We start from the raw sequence: 16,593 nt of genomic DNA on the forward strand, positions 1-16,593 counted from the left end.
AGGCGTAGTACGAGAAGAGTTCGAGAATTGTGGTGGCAGGGATTGCCCCCTAGTGTTCGTGGGAAAGTTTGGAGTCTAGCTGTAGGAAATGAACTAAATATCACTCCTGGTTTGTATTCTATATTCAGTTACTCCCACACATACAAATAGCCATCTCCAGAGTTACAAAGTAGACTAGTAGATTGGCCATTTTAAAAGGCATTACCATGTATAATGTCATTTTTAGAGCATGCTTCATTTCTCATCTCCCTCTAAAACCTGGTATGATTTAATAAGTTTACTATATTTCATATTATCAAAATAAGATTTGTGGGTTTTCCTTTAGTTTACAACCATCAGTAATATTACTGACATCCAAATACCTTAACTATAGGTAACTGCAAAAACTTCTGGGATTTTACATAGCAGTGGGCATATATGGAAAAATAAAATAGTCTCGATTGTGGAAAGGTTTCCCCTTTGTTTAAAAAAAACACAAATATTGGGGGAAGGGTAGAAATTTCTTTCTCTACATCTCTACTCAAAGCAGTCCTTTTGGATTCTTTTTTGTTTGAAAATTTTAAGGTTTAAAAAACAAAAGATCCTCGAGGAATTTTTTTTTTAACTTAAAGGATAGGCATAAAATGTAGAGTAGTTTTGATGAAGTTAAAAAAATTAAATAAAATTACAATAACACCAAATGGGGGAAGTGTAAGAGTTAATAACAAAAGGTGCTAACTGGGTCTGAATGATAATGCTAGACTTAGGGAAATTGGGGTAGTCGACACACAGTATACAGATGAAGAATTATAGATTTGTATATCTGAACCTATATAATTTTATTAACCATTGTCACCCCAATATATTCAATGAAAAAAAAGAAAGAAACTTCAATTGAACAAATGTTTGAAAAGCTCATCACTTATTTTTGTCTGTTTTGCGGCTCAAGAAAAGGTATCATGTTAGGAATCTTGATAATGTAGGCATTGAAATATTGGCTAAGTTGGTGTTAACCTTTTGTGATACTGTACTCAAATGTTTTTTTTTAAAGCTTGAAATAACTGGGCTATTTATTTTTGAAGTAATTTTTGAGTTTCTCTTAAAAGAAAACAATTATGTATTCAGGAATGGAATGAGTACTCATTCTCTTTTTCATTAGTGGTGGAAAGGAAGCTAAATTTTGATTGAAGTAAATTTACTTTTGACAACCTTGTTTACTTTTAATGACTATAATAGTTTGACTCCTTACTTGTTGTATTTGTTTTATTATTAGTTTATAGCCATTATGGAATAGTAATTAAGAATAAGTGTTCTAATGTCAGTCAAATGTGGTTCAAATCTTGGTTCTACAATCTATTAGGTTTGTGACCTTGGGCAAATTACTTACATCTAGAAGTCTTAGTTTTCTTCATTTCTAAAGTGGGGGTAAGATCGTTCACTATCTCAAAAAATTGTTCTAGCATTTTTTTTGTGACAATGAGTGTAAGATTAGAGTGAAAGTGAAATTTGCTGAGAGTATGTACCATGTCATCATTGACAAAAAATTAGAAAGTGAAATATATACTGATCTCAAAGTATTTTCTGTTCCTCAGATACATCTTTAAGTCTGTTTCAACCTCTATATTTGGATATTCAAAATAAAATAACATGCAGAGCCAAGCAAGTAGTTGAACTGAGATGCAGGTCTTCTTGTTATAGACAAGCATTGTAAATCTTCCCTGGAGAGATGTCCTTTGATGTTCTGAAAATCATTACCACATTTTTACTGTTGGATCAATTTTGTAGTTCCCAGAGGTGATGGATTTGTTTGCTGGGCCTTTCTTCTTCCAAGACAGTTTTAAATTTGAGTACAATAGTGAAACTTGACTTGGCTTGGAGGCAGTTTGAAATAAAAAGTGTGAACCTCAATTTGGTTTTTGATAACAGCAAAAATTATATATCTATGTTTAAAACTTATATCCAGCTCTTACACTAAATGGAATGGGGCATAAATAATAGCAATTTTGAGTTTGATTTTTCAAATGTCTTCTTTTCAAACCATTGGTAATAATGAAAAGTGAACAGAAGGGAGACAAGATCAGAATAATAAGAATCTATATGAAATACATCTAGTAAGTTATTTTATAATGATACAATTCTTGGCAATATAAGAATACTTATAATATAGTCATACATTGGAATATTGTACAGTTGTTAAACAAATGAAGCAGTCTTATTCTACTAATCTGGAACAACTTCCAATATAATAAAGCAAGTTGCAGATCAGTGCTATAATTAATATGGTGTGACTTGCAACTTTTTTTTTTTAAATGAAGATACATATATATGTGTTTATATGTGCATATTCTCATCTTTACTGTTTGGTAAGCATGGTCGCATCTGAAGAAAGTTAATTTATTTTTCATTCTGTAGTGTTTTGTACTATTTGAATTTTTTTAAAATCTTGTACCTTATTACCTTTATAAATTAAAAAAAAAAAACTCCTCCCTTGTCTGTATTATCTTTAAAAACACATAAATGTTTTAATGAGATTAATTGAGGCAAAATTTCTTGGTATATGGGGCAGTATATAATTGTTGGTATTTGGGCAAGAAATATATTTTACTGTTCCTCTGTCATTGAAATTTGCTATGAAATTTTTGTATAACTTAAAATATCTGTAATGATTAGTTAGAAAATAAAGAATTAAAATTTGAGAGTTGAGAAAAAATTAGTTTTTCCATTGAAGATTTAATGAGATCCTGCATATGAAAAGTGTAGTGCATGGTTTCAAAAAGTGATTGGGCACTTAAAGTAAAAAAGATAGGGGTAGAGATTTTTGGATGTGACCCTCCATCAAAGTTTACGTAGCTTTAGATAGCAGTATCATAATGAAGAAACCAGTTTCAAGAAATAAGGAAGCAAGAATTAGCATTTATTAAGGGCATATAAGGTGTGAGAAGCTTTACATAAATGATCTTGTTTAATCATCAGTAACCCTATGAGTAGGTGTTATTTTTCTTCAGTTTACAGATGAAGAAAGCCAAGTTCCATAGTTACAAAGTAACTTTCTTAAGTCCCACAGGTAGTAAGTGACAGAGCTGGAATTTGAATCTAAGTCTGACTCCAAAAATTGTGTATCTGCTATTCCGCAATGATACTCCTTTAGCAGAAGCATCTCTACCTGCCTCATATATTTTGCATTGTAGCTATTTGAATGACTGCTCTGGAGTATTTTCATTTGCTGTCTTTCTGGTTGTGTAATAAGTAGTTTGGTAGAATCAAGTACTTCAATTTGCTACATTTTTTTTATGCCAGCTGTATAAAGGAGACCTAACCTATGTGGGATCTTTTTTTTAAGAGGAAAAATAAAAATATGTGAATATATTTCTTTCCTATTTATGAATTTTTGTTCTTTTTGTCCCCAGAACTTTATGAAATTTTCCTATCAAGAGCAAAAGAACGGTGGAAAAGCTTCAGTGAAACAAGTTCAGAGAATGATACAGAAGGTATGATTATTATTAGTTTTTCAATGAAAGGGTAAATCTTTTGAGGTCCCATGGCCATGGGTTCAGGTGGAAGACTACCCTGTGGCCCCAGGAGGTAGCAGAGGAGCTTTATTTAATCTTGTTGGGGCGCAGGTTGTTGGTGTAGCCACACTTCTTTTTGCGTCAGTTGACCGTGCAGAGGGTTTAGGTGGGTGTAACACTTGCAGCAGATCATCTTGTTACAGTTGTATGTTTGGGCAAGCTGGGGAAGGGAGGGCTCAATATGCCCCTGCAGACAAAGCACTGAGTGCAGGATGGACTATTTCTGAATATTGTAGTCTGAGAGAGTGCGGCCATCCTCCAGCTGTTTGCCCACAAAAATGAGACACCGCTGATCAGGCAGGGTGCCCTCTTTGTCTTGGACTTTTGCTTTGACATTCTCACTGGTGTCACTGGGCTCAACCTCAAGGGTGATGGTCTTGCCAGTCAGGGTCTTCACAAAGATCTGCATCTCTTATCTGCTGAGAAGGCTGCTCTGCCGCCTTGTGGAAGAGAAAGGGTGTGATTATTTTTTGTTAACAAAAATTTCTAGATGAAAATTCAGTCCCTGAAGATACAGTGTGATTTTTTTTATTTTTACTGTGTGGCAGCAGCTATAGTAATTGATTTATGTATATTATCTCCTTTAATGTTAATAATCATTTAAGTAGTTGGTATTGTCCCGGATGGTATAAGAGGAAACTCAAAATAGTTAAATTGTAAGTAATGAAGCCATGATGTAAAGCCAGGTTGTTGGACTCCAGAGCCCAGGATTTAGTTACACAGTAAGACTAATTGTGTGGAGTATTTTTAGGCTAACTTTTAACTTACAGAGAGATGATGTTCTTGTCACGCTTGAAACCTCCTGTCCCCCATCTTCACTGACTTTTACTCACTCCCTAATGTATTGTTTATAATTCTTATCATGCCCAATCTTTGTTCATTTAATTCACTCATACACCCTTTCCTCCACTCTCATCCATTTTTTTCCTAATCATTTTGGAGAATATGATTTTTTCTGTTATCATCACTAATTAAATTTAAGTACATTTATTCAAACATCTCTTGTCTTCCAATAATGGGAAACCATTTGTCTGCCAGTCACTTTTCTTTCTATGTTTGCTTAGTAGAAAGCAAACCTTCTCTTGTCCATAAGTAAAACTCTACAAAATGAACATGACTTAGGATAGAGAAATGGTGCATATCTTATAGTGGTTTTCTATGAGTGTGTAAACAACTCTCAAATTTCTTGAATACGCTTTCACTCCTTTTTTCTGTTTTAGAAAAGTGAACAGTACACCTAAAACTAGTATAGAATCATATTGAATGTAAACTGTAATTGAAAAACAAAAGATAAAAAGAATAATGAGCAGTAGGGAGGGGAAATTGACTAAGCAAGGTTAGAGAGAAGACTTAACTTTAAGAAGGGTTCATTTAAATATCATCCTGAGACCTGTTAACTATATCAGCTTTTTGTGGGAAACTAAAGGTGCAAGATGTAGGTGTTTCATCATTCTTTTTATACTCATTTTATGAAGTATTAAAAATATAAGAATTAAAATTTTAAGCATTTGCTTCTGAGATATTTTGTCATGATTAAGTGTTAAAAGTTGTACTTCAGTAGAAATTAATTGAATGTAAATGAAGAATTGTTCTACTGAGAAGCAGTGTTTTATTTGAATTTCTGATTTATTATTTCCTGGTGTTTATAATTTTCAGTTGTTATTAAACTTTTTTCTCCATTATCTTGTCAAATATTACTTCTACTCCATCTCTTTTCTCCTTCTGAGACTCCAATTAAATGTCAGAACATTTAACAGTGTCCCACAAATCTCTTATACCTAAAAAACAATTTTTTCTGTGCTTTATTTAGATTATTTTTATTGACCTATGTAATTAAGTTCACTAATCTTCTCTGTTCCTATATCCAGTCTATTAAATCTGTTCAATGAGTCTTTAAATACAGATACTATACTTTGAATTCTGGAATGTTCACTTTTTTTTTTGTAGATTCTGTTTCTGTTGAAATTCTTTATCCTTCCATTTCATACATTTCTTTCCATCTTTTTCTCTATTTTCTTTAACATGTAATAATTAATGTTCTTGTTTGTTAATTCCAATACTGGATCATCTGCAGGTCTGCTTCTATTGGCTGGTTTCCCCCTTGATATGTTATATTTTCCTGCTTCTTTCCGTAACTTAAAATTTTAAATTGTATGTCAGTCATATATAAAAAGAATGCATAAACTAAAGCTGGTGTTTTTTTCCTGCAGAGGGAGAAACATCTGTTCTTTTTGTTGTTGTTGTTGTTAGGCAGTTGGGCCAACGTTGCAGCTTTAGGTAGACTTAGTTCATCTTACTGGGAAGAACTGGCCTATTTTGATTATAGGCTCCTCCCTCTTTGAAACTCTCACCATGTGATTTTGGGTGATTTTAATTTGCCTTTCCAGCCCAATTTCTAACACTATATATTAGGTTAGCACTCAGCCAAAGTCCATAAAGGAAAACCAGACATACATTCAGGCTTTATCACATCAGTCTTTGTCTCCGAAAGGCTCTTCTGGTTTCTTTTTTCCCCAAGCAAAATACCTATTAGTCTATGGTCTACTCAATCCTGAACCCATGCCCAGACTTGGCAGACGGCTCTAAAAAGAAAAACGACCACTGGTATACACTTACCTAGGAAAGGCTCTTCACTTTTCAGGATTTAAATTCTCTAGACCTCTCTGTGTACACAACTCTGTTATACCTTTTTAAAAAATGGGATATTTGCAATGTATTTTTTCCCAGTTGTTATTGTGGGAGTAATCATCTACCTACCCTCTCTAAAAAACATACCTATGTTCTAAAATAACTGGAAGTAGAAATTCTTTACCATGCAACTTTCTGCTAAAATGTATAGATATTTTCCTCACAGAAGAGGGTCTAAGTTTCAGCAAAAGCTATGTGGCATTTCTTTAAATGTCTTGATTATTCAGCTTTTAACTTTCCTTAAGTAACAAATATGCGATGGGATCATTCTATGTTTACAAGATTGAACTGGGGATAGCCAAGTAATAATTTTAACTTTATTTACCTGGCAAAAACAGGTGTATCTGTTGCTGATCGGGAGGCCAGTCTGGAATTAATTAAGTTGGACATATCCCGTACATTTCCATCTCTCTACATCTTTCAGAAGGTGAGGGTTTCTAATCAGTTTTTAACTACTTTTTAAAAAATTCAGGTGAACAAATTCTTTAAATTTGTAACTATTATTATTTAACCAGTAAAACTATAAAAATTGGGGAAATTAATATAAAAATGTGAAACTTAAAAGAACATTTTTAAGGAAAATTTATTACTTTATTCCACTTGTTGATGTGTTGCAGATAACATAGCACATAATAATTTTAGGGACTTGATGAATTATTATTAAGATCAATTTCTTTGTTTTACTTTTTATTCCATAAGATATTTGAATTTTAATACTTTTGCCTAATAAATTGTTAAAATATAAACGAATGTGTCCCTAAACTTAAAAAATTTTCAGAATTACTACTGAAATAAGAAAAGAAAGGGTTTTTTTTTTGTGCAAAGGCTATTAAGAAGTTTTATGCAGGTATATAAAGTGCAGCATAGGGAATATAGTCAGTGATATACTAGCAACTGTGTGTGGTGCCAGGTGGATGCTAGACTTATTGGGGGGAATTACTTTGTAAGTTATATAAATGTCTAACCACTATACTATACTATACTATACTATATATATGCCAGAAACTAGTATGATGTTGAATGTCAGCTGTAATAGAAAAGAAAAAACTTTTAAAACTTTCTTATACTTTATGAGAAGTGATTACATTTTATGTGTACTTTATATATGACTCAAATCTTTATATATGGAATTTCTCTACCTTTATTTCTTTATAGTTTAATGTATTGTATTAGCAAACTTACAGGAACAGCACAGAAGACAGACAACATTAAAAACATGTACTTGCATGTAGAACAACTATAGTAAAGGGAATGGATGGAACCTACTGTATGATAAAAGTGCTATAAACACCACTGAGTTGCTATCAATAAGAAATTTACTTGTTTTTAAAAAATCCAAATGCTGGCATTGTCTAGAAAAATTTAATAGGTTTATTTATATTGTTATAAAGTTGAACTGTTGAAACTTATTCACTGAAACATTTTGACTTATATTAATGCTTTATGTCCCCACATTTATATTTAAAAATTTACATACAAATGAAAATGGAAAAATTGACAGTACCTGATTTCTGTCCCCTATTTTCCACGTGGAATCATATACTTAGGTACCTTGTGACCCCATGGGAAAAAAATATCTAATGTTCAGAACTACCAATAACAGGAAGAAGAGAATTTTTTTGAAAGAATGAAATGTTTCCCATCATAATGGATTCCTTTTTTCCTTTTTAAAGATTTTATTTTGTTTATTTTTAGAGAGGGGAAGGGAGGAAGAGAAACATCAATGTGTGGTTGATTCTTGTGCACCCCGTCCTGGGGACCTGGCCTGCAGCCCAGGCGTGTGCCTTGACTGGGAATCAAACTGTCGACCCTTTGGTTTGCAGGCTAGCACTCAATCCACTGAGCCACACCAGCCAGGGCCATAGTGGATTCTTAAGCACACTCCCCACATATGTGGTGTGCTAGCTGGATGTCCTTTGGTATAACTGTTACAGGTTTTGCGTAAATAGCACACAGGTTGGTGTCTTCAAAAAGGCCAACCAAATAGGCTTCACTTGCCTCCTGCAAAGCAACAATAGTTGCACTCTGGAGGTACAGATCTGTTTTGAAGTCCTGAGCAATTTCTCTCAGCAAATGCTGGAAGGAAGTCTGTGAATTAGAAATTCAATGTACTGGGACTTCTGGCCAAGGTGGAGGCATAGGTAGACACGCTTCACCTCCTCATACAACTATAAGAAGGATTACAGCTAACCTCAAATCAAAAAACAACCAGAACTGCCAGAAAATTGAACTGTATGGAAGTTCTACAACCAAAGATTTGAAGAAGAAATATTCATCCAGATTGGTAAGAGGGGCAGAGATGGAGAGCCAGGGCAGAGAGGATATAGTGTGGCGGTGGCAAGGCAGCGATGGCAGCAGTGGTTGGTGGAACAGATGGTCCCACATTCAGGTATGGTGGATAAAAACCAGGAGGCACACCTGGGGAGCAAGTGATTCCAGCTGCAGGCCAGACTGCGCAGCCCAGGGTTACAGCACCAGGAAATAAAGCCTAACTTCAGACTGTAAAAACCAGTGGGGACTGAGGTAGTGAAAGAAACTGCTGGTTTCTCCGGAGAATCTGTCTAAAGGATCTGCGAGGTCCTAGAACATATGCAAAAGCACCCACTCTGAGATTCAGAACTAGGGCAGCAGCTAGAAGGGCACTAGTCACGTATGGGAAATGACTGGGAATGGGGCAAGAGTTCAGCAAGTGGCATTGTGTCCTCTCCAACCCCTCTCACATTTACAGCACCACAAAGTGGCAAAGTGGGTTGCCCCACCCTGGAGAATATCTAAGGCTCTGCAATACCTCTTGCAATGTAACACACATGCCAAGACAGAGTCAAAGCTGTTCTAACTAATATGCAGAAGCACAGGGAGGCTAGCAAATTGAGGAGACAAAGAAATATGGCCCAATGAAAGAACAGATCAAAACTCCAGAAAAAGAACTAAGTGAAGTGGAGATAGCCAACCTATGAGATGCAGAGTTCAAAACACTGGTGATAGGATGCTCAGAGAATTCACTGAGTATGAAGTATGAAAAATGTATAGGGAAGAAATGAAGACTACAGTAAATGAAATATAGAAAAATCCACAGGGAACCAACAGTGAAGGGAAGGATTCTGGGGTTCAAATCACTGATTTGGAACATAAGGAAGAAATAAACAGTCAACCAGTACAGAATGAAGAAACAAGAATTTAAAAAATGAGAAGAGAATAAAAAGACTCTGGGACATCTCCAAACATGCCAACATCTGAATCAGGAATTACAGAGGGGAGGAGGAAGAGCAAGAAACTGAAAACTTACTTGAAAAAATAATGAAAGAAAACTTGCTTAATTTGGTGAAGGAAATGGACATACAGGTCCAGGAAGCACAGAGAGTCCCAAACCAAAGAGGGCCACACCAGACACATCATAGTTAATAAAGGTTTAAAGATAGAGAATCTTAAAAGCAGGAAGAGAAAAGCAGAGAGTTACCTACAAAGGAGTTCCCATAAGACTATGAGCTGATTTCTCAAAAGAAACTCTGCAGGCAAGAAGGGGCTGGCAAGAAGCATTCAAAGTGATGAAAAGCAAGGACCTACAACCAAGATTATTCTATCTAGTAAAGCTGTCATTTAGAAATTAAGGGGAGATAGAGTGTTTCCCAGACAAGGTAAAGCTAAAGGAGTTCATCATCACCAAGTCCTTATTATATGAAGTGTTAAAGGGACTTATTTAAGAAAAAGAAGATCATAAAACTATGAATAGTAAAATGACAACAAACTTACAACTTTCAACAACTGAATCTAAAAAAGCAAAACCCAACTAAGCAAACAACTAGAACAGGAACAGAATAATAGAAATGGAGCTCACATGGAGGGTTTTCAGTGAGGAGGGTGAAGGAGGAGAATGGGGAAAAAGGTACAGGGATTAAAAAGCATAATTGGTGGGTATAAAATAAACAGGGGGTGTTGAGAATAATATAGGAAGTGGAGAAGCCAAAGAACTTACTTACATGTAGAACCTGAGGACAGGAACTAAGGGTGGGTATTGCTGAAGGGAAGGGGAGTACCAGGCAGAGGAGGGCAAAGGGGAAAAAAAATGGAACAATTGTAATAGCATAGTCAATAAAATATACTTTAAAAATAAAGAAAGTTAGTGTACTGAGAATGTCTAATTTCACCAAGTGCCACAGTACCGGGCCTGTAACAAGGTTTCTTCATTCCCTCTACTAGAGGATGCATGCTTACAAGTGGCTTTGGTAGTCATTTATGGGTAGGCTGCTTTGTAGGAGTCATAGTATAGAGAGCTCTTTACTTAGCCCCCTTCTCCTTGGCTGGAGCTTGGGGAGCTAGAGGAGGTGCTGGCGTTAGGGAGTCAGTGTGGCTGTGAACACAATGAATTTCTCTATCTTTATATTGATAAAATGAGATTAAAAATTTTATTATTAAGATAAAATTATTAGTAAACTTAATTTAGTGTAGCTTGATGGTTTTTTCCCTAAAATTGTGTTATATAATATAAAACAATGTTTTCCTCATACTCTTATTGTACCAAACCCAGAAGTCTTTAAAATTGTTCATAAACTACATAGCTTGTATTCCTCAAATGAGTTTGACATTTTTGTTGTTGAGGATTAAATATATATTTCATCAACTCTTTAGAAAACATCTTGGCTGAGTGTGTTTAGAATATTTCTGACGAAGATTAAATATACTAAAACTAGTCATTTAGGAAATGCTAAAACTATTAACATGTTATTTGAGAATTAATTTGGAGACAATTACTTGTATAGTTTGACATTTCATTTTCTCTCCTAAGGGTGGCCCATATCATGATGTCTTACATAGTATCCTAGGGGCATATACATGTTACAGACCTGATGTTGGTTATGTAAGTATTTGTTTCAACCTGGTTTTTTAATATAAACATTTAACTTGTCTTATCCAAGTATATAAGATTAGATTAGCTCCCAAATGTGTGTATTTCTGTGTCTTTTTTTTCTTTGGGCCTGTCACCTTACCCAGAGAGGAACCTTTCTATTTCCTACTAGAGGTTTATGAGACTGGTCGCTAGCTTTCTGAGAGAGCAGCTGGGGATTTCACCATTCAGTTTGTAAAGTTTTATTTGTAACCACTGTTAGTATGGTGCCTTCTCGCCTTCTCCTCAACCTTCCTTTTCCTGACTGTGCGTCCAGGTTGAGGAAAGGATAGGGGAGGGGATTTGCTGCTTTTGCACATTGTCAGCCAATCCTACTTGTAGCCCTACCTCTCATTTCAGAGATACCTGATAACTTCAGTTCCTGGGGTTTCTAGATGTTGCAGTTGATGGGCTTGCTGTTTATTGGCTTTTTCCTTTGTGGATATTTTAGATTTGACATTCTCTGTTAAAATTTCTAAATGTCGTGTTTATTTTTAGAGTTTTACTTACAAGCAAGAGAAGAGGGTTTACTTTCTAGGAAGCAGAAAAAAATATAGAAAGAAAAGTGACTAAGACAAATAGATTCCCATTCAAAGAACAAAAGCTGGTTGAATAAATGTACCTAAATTTAAACTATCATAATAAAAAAGAAAAAGTGTTCCTGTTTTCTCCCAAAATGATTAGGAAAAAAATTGATGAAAGTAGAGGGAAGGATGGGCTCTGTAGGTGAATAAATTAACAAATATTAAGGCACGATAAAACCTGCCCCCTTCCCAAATCTGGCACATTCCTCCTCAACTGCCATATGTTTTCCATAGCACTTACCACCTTTAACATAACATATGATTTACTTGTTTGTTTATGGTCTGTCTCCTTCTTCTAAACTGTAAGAATCTTTTATTCACTGAGGTACAGTATCTCAGGTACTCAGAACAATGCCTGTCATATAGCAGTAAGCACATAATAAATAGTTGTTGAGTGAGTGGACAAATGTACAAATGATCATACAACAAAATAGAGTAAGTTGTACAAGGTAGCCACTTCATTGTGAGGTCTCTAAAATTCTATTTTAAGACAAAGGTCAGAAGATGATGGTTTTATGACTTCTGGTTAGACATGGCAAATTGAACAGTCATAGAAGAAGCCAGGGAAGTAGGAGAACAAAGAAATTTTGGGTTACAGAAGCGAAGGGAATTCTGCTTAGTGTGTAGGAAAGTGTCCACTGGGTTTTACAATAAATGTCATCGGTCACCCTAGTAAAGGAAGTTTCAAAATAGTAGAGTTATGGAGTGGAAATCCAGATTGAAATGTGCTCAAGAGTTTAAAGGTTGCTAAGAAAGTTGAAAGAGACCGAGGTATTATTGCAAATATTTTTAGTGGCCTCTCTGTGTAAGTCTATATACATATCTCTACCAGAATTAAGTGCTTCCTAAACTTTTATTTAATGAAAGAATGAGTGTTTTTACAGTAGGCCGTTCCATACCATCTGTCTGCGTAGAAATGTACAGTAGCTCATTGTAACCCACAAGCAAGCATCTGGTTAACGTAACCTTATACTTAAGGCCTTTTCCAATTTGTAAATATATCCTACTTTTTCTACTTTCTCCTGTTATTCCCATTATAAATCTTGTGCTCCAACTGGGTGGGTTCTATATGTCTTTACTCATACGTCTTTCTCATCTTGGAATGTTTTTTATTTTCTCCTCCTGCTTTTTCCAGGAATCTAGCCTCACTATCTCAACTTCACAACCTCTTCTTTCTTGGAATTTCAACAGCACTTCTCATAGATCTCTTTGATTCTTAGTTCCTCATTTCCTGCTTCAGACAGATGTCTTATAACAATGAAGACAATCACCTGATTTTTATTAAATTTTGTGATTCTGTACTCTGAAAAGACTTCAGAGAGGAAATAAACTAGGTAGTACACTGAGATAGGCTTTTTTAGTAAAAATAAAATTTGATACTTTTTCCTGAAATTTTCCGTGACACTTTTTAAACTACACCATGATCAAGAAATTTAAAATTAGGGGAGATTTTGTAATTATTGAGTTGTCTGTATTTACCTTTTATAGGGGAAAAAGGAAATCTTTGTTAGTTTTACCTTGTATCACTATAATTTTTCAGGAATGCAATAAAATACACTGTATAGAATTATTATTATAAGCCCATTTTCATTAAGTTCTTTTCCCTTTGGAGGTCCAAGGGATGTCCTTCATAGCAGCAGTTCTCATTCTCAATTTGGAAGAGGCAGATGCCTTCATTGCATTTGCAAATCTCCTGAATAAGCCATGCCAGTTGGCCTTCTTCCGTGTGGATCACAGCATGGTATGGACATTTGGAATGAATCGTTTTTTTTGCTGACTGTTAGTGTCAGTAGTCTGAATACCCTTTTAGAGTGAAAACAATAGAAGACTAAAATAATCTGATCTAAAGTAAACTTTCCATTGAAGTATAGTTTTATGAATGCTTGATGAAAAGACTCAGAGGTTCTAAGGAAGATTTTCTGTTAATTTATGATCGAGGATTTAATTTCTCTATTTCTAGAGCATACTGTAATAATTTTATTGATGTTTTTGTCTTTAGATGTTGAAATATTTTGCAACATTTGAAGTATTTTTTGAAGAAAATCTCTCCAAACTATTTCTTCATTTCAAATCTTACAGTCTTACACCTGACATATATTTGATAGACTGGTAAGTCATAATCTACCTAAATAATTAAAAGGAAACAAAGTATAACTTTCTGTGTGGTTTAGAGACTGGAGTAAATGCCGTGCACAGGATCATACATACAAAAAAACTCTTCGTTTACCGATACAGAAACTCTCACATTTTTGTGGGGAAGCATTTGATTAAGAGCATGGATTCTGAGGTTGAAATCAGAATTTTTCCATTTGTGTTTTAATTTCTTATCTGTGAAGTGAGAATAATAATATTTTGAGTTGTACTGAGAGTGTTTTACATGGATTATCTCTTTCAAAGCTTAGTACATACTAAACTTTCAGAAAGTTGGTTGCTATGTTTTAATTTAGTTAACACACAAGGGTTTTATGATAATGTGAGGTTTTTTTTTTAACTTAAGGCTTTTTTTTTTCCCAAGGCTTCGTCCAGCTTTATGACAGAAGAATGATGCCTTATTTAGGTGCTAATGTCTTTTTTCAACTTTACAGTTCCAGCTCTTTTGTTGTAACTTGCAAGGTTTGCCTAGACTCTGGTGAGCCAAAGAGATGAAAGAGTTGATCTTAAGATAGGTTAAGAGTACATTTCAAATGAGTAGGATTTAAAGTTGAAATCCTACTCATTTGAAATCAGTGCGTTTCATGATAGTAAGGTTTAATATGGAAAAATAATCTCATTAATCAAATATGATATCCTCCCAAGTGTTTGGGCTTCTTTTATATAGACTTTTAAAAAACCAAGTTATTTTTCAATACATTCTCTTTTATTCTCACTAAGAACATTTGAGTTCCTCTGGGAAGAGTCCAACGTAATGGGTAATTATGTCATAGGACCCAGAGGTCCTGGATCAAATACTACATCTGTAAAGAAGGGGAAAAATAACTCAGCTCTCAGTCTTGAGGAATGTGAACATGAAGCAATCAGGATCACAACTGGTACAGGGAGCAGGATGGAAATAATGAGGGAGTACCATGTATTAGAAACTGCCTAGGCACTGCTAGTACCCTTTCTCTTTTGAATAGTGAGTTAGTTTTCTCTGTACCACCAAGAGTATTCTTTTGGTTATGCAATCAAATATGTGTTTCTCTACGTTAAGAAGTAGACATGGATTTTTGTTTCACTGCCTTTATTGAACTTATTACATACAAATTCTGGAAATAAGTGGCAGTGTGAAAGAAGTTTGTTTTTGCTTTTGTTTTGTTTGGTTGGAGAGTTTTAGTTCCCTTCCTCAAGTTTCACTAGCCCTCACCTCAAAAAAACTAAGTCTGTGTAAAAACTGTACTTTTGTTGCCGATGCAACTTTAAGGAGAAGTTCTCTAGTACCTCTTCTTCTCCAACCAGGATGCCACCCTGAAGCACCACTGGGTAATGAATTATATGATCAGACATTGTCAGCAAGGGTGGGGAAAAACCATTTTGGTGATTCTACTGGAGCATGTACATGCTCCAAAAGAAGTAGAAAGTCAAGTTTGGTTAAGGGCGAAAAAAACCCGGTGGAGAAAAAACCAGGAGAAAAAAGAGAAGTAAGACTTTATAATTTTGTGTATAGGTTATTATAAGATGATACTTGGGTTTCTTATATAATAATATTAATAGCTAACTTTTGAGCATTTCTTATGTGCCAATCATTGTTCTAAAAACACTTTATGTTTATTAACTCCTTTAATTCTCAAACCAATTCTGGTAGGTAGGTAGCATTATCTTTTGTTTACTAATGGGGAAATTGAGAGACAACAAGAATAATCTTGCTCAAGGTAACACAACTAATAAGTTGCATATCTAAGATTCAAACTCTGGCATTCTGGTTTCAGAGCCATACCCTTGACAACTAGGCTGTTCTGCCCTCTAATTTGTATTGGGCCATTGTCTCTATGTAAGGTAAACTCACATGATTTCGTTATTTATTACTTAATTTTGTATTATTAAAGTTCTTTGAGGGATGGAGCCATATTTTATTTGCTTCTTTATCCCTAATTAAGCACTGTTTAAGAAATGAAAAAGTTCAGTGATTATTTTTTCTTCTAATTTTAGGATCTTCACTTTATATAGCAAATCACTACCACTTGATCTGGCATGTCGAGTCTGGGATGTATTTTGCAGAGATGGGGAAGAATTCTTATTTAGGACTGGATTAGGAATCCTCCGATTATATGAAGATATCCTCCTACAGATGGATTTTATTCATATAGCACAGTTTCTAACTAAATTACCAGAAGATATCACATCAGAAAAGCTGTTCAGCTGTATTGCTGCCATTCAGATGCAAAATAGCACCAAAAAATGGACTCAGGTAGGGTGACATTTTCATACTGCTAATAGATGTGTTAAAGCAATCAGTTGACTTTATATAACAAAGTTACATATTTCTCAAATGTTAGTGCTTAAAATAAAAATAATCTTTTATTAAAAATAATTCTTGACTTTAAAAGAACAAGTTTAAAACAGATAGCTCCTCTTTGACTCCTCCAGACCCGTGGATTTATTTTTCTGTAAGTTCAGTAATATCTTAGGAGTTCAGCAAAGTACAACCTATAGTAATCATGTCTTTGCCAGGTAAAATATATTATTACTTTAGTATTTCAAATAGACAGCAATTGTGTAAACACCTGCTGTATATTAAGGGTTTGCAATGGAAAGAAAATAATGTATGATTCTGGCTTTCTAGATGCTTAGTCTTGTTAGGGAAGCAAACACTGGCAGTCTAAGTTAAGTGACTTAAGTTAAGCTCCATGAATGATAGACAGTAGGCATTATAAAAAACTCACAGTTTTATTGCTTGTGAAAAAGAAATGTAGGA

General features: G+C 34.6%; 1 protein-coding gene and 1 pseudogene across 2 annotated transcripts in view; one reads left to right on the forward strand and one right to left on the reverse strand.

The window, feature by feature from the left end:
* The window catches only part of TBC1D12 (TBC1 domain family member 12), a 78,703-nt gene that overhangs the window by 58,123 nt on the left and 3,987 nt on the right, over nucleotides 1-16,593 (forward strand). For both annotated transcript variants that reach the window (XM_045853986.1, XM_045853987.1), the window contains exons 6-12: nucleotides 3-109; nucleotides 3,387-3,467; nucleotides 6,575-6,663; nucleotides 11,020-11,091; nucleotides 13,315-13,443; nucleotides 13,702-13,811; nucleotides 15,828-16,086. In XM_045853986.1, the coding sequence (XP_045709942.1) occupies nucleotides 3-109; nucleotides 3,387-3,467; nucleotides 6,575-6,663; nucleotides 11,020-11,091; nucleotides 13,315-13,443; nucleotides 13,702-13,811; nucleotides 15,828-16,086 (847 nt within the window). The remainder of the gene's footprint in view (nucleotides 1-2; nucleotides 110-3,386; nucleotides 3,468-6,574; nucleotides 6,664-11,019; nucleotides 11,092-13,314; nucleotides 13,444-13,701; nucleotides 13,812-15,827; nucleotides 16,087-16,593) is intronic.
* Nucleotides 3,576-3,957, reverse strand: LOC123828749 (annotated as a pseudogene).

This window comes from Phyllostomus hastatus, unplaced genomic scaffold (genome assembly GCF_019186645.2).
Source record: "Phyllostomus hastatus isolate PE091 unplaced genomic scaffold, TTU_PhHast_1.1 phas_scaffold_1066, whole genome shotgun sequence".
Lineage (NCBI taxonomy): Eukaryota > Metazoa > Chordata > Mammalia > Chiroptera > Phyllostomidae > Phyllostomus > Phyllostomus hastatus.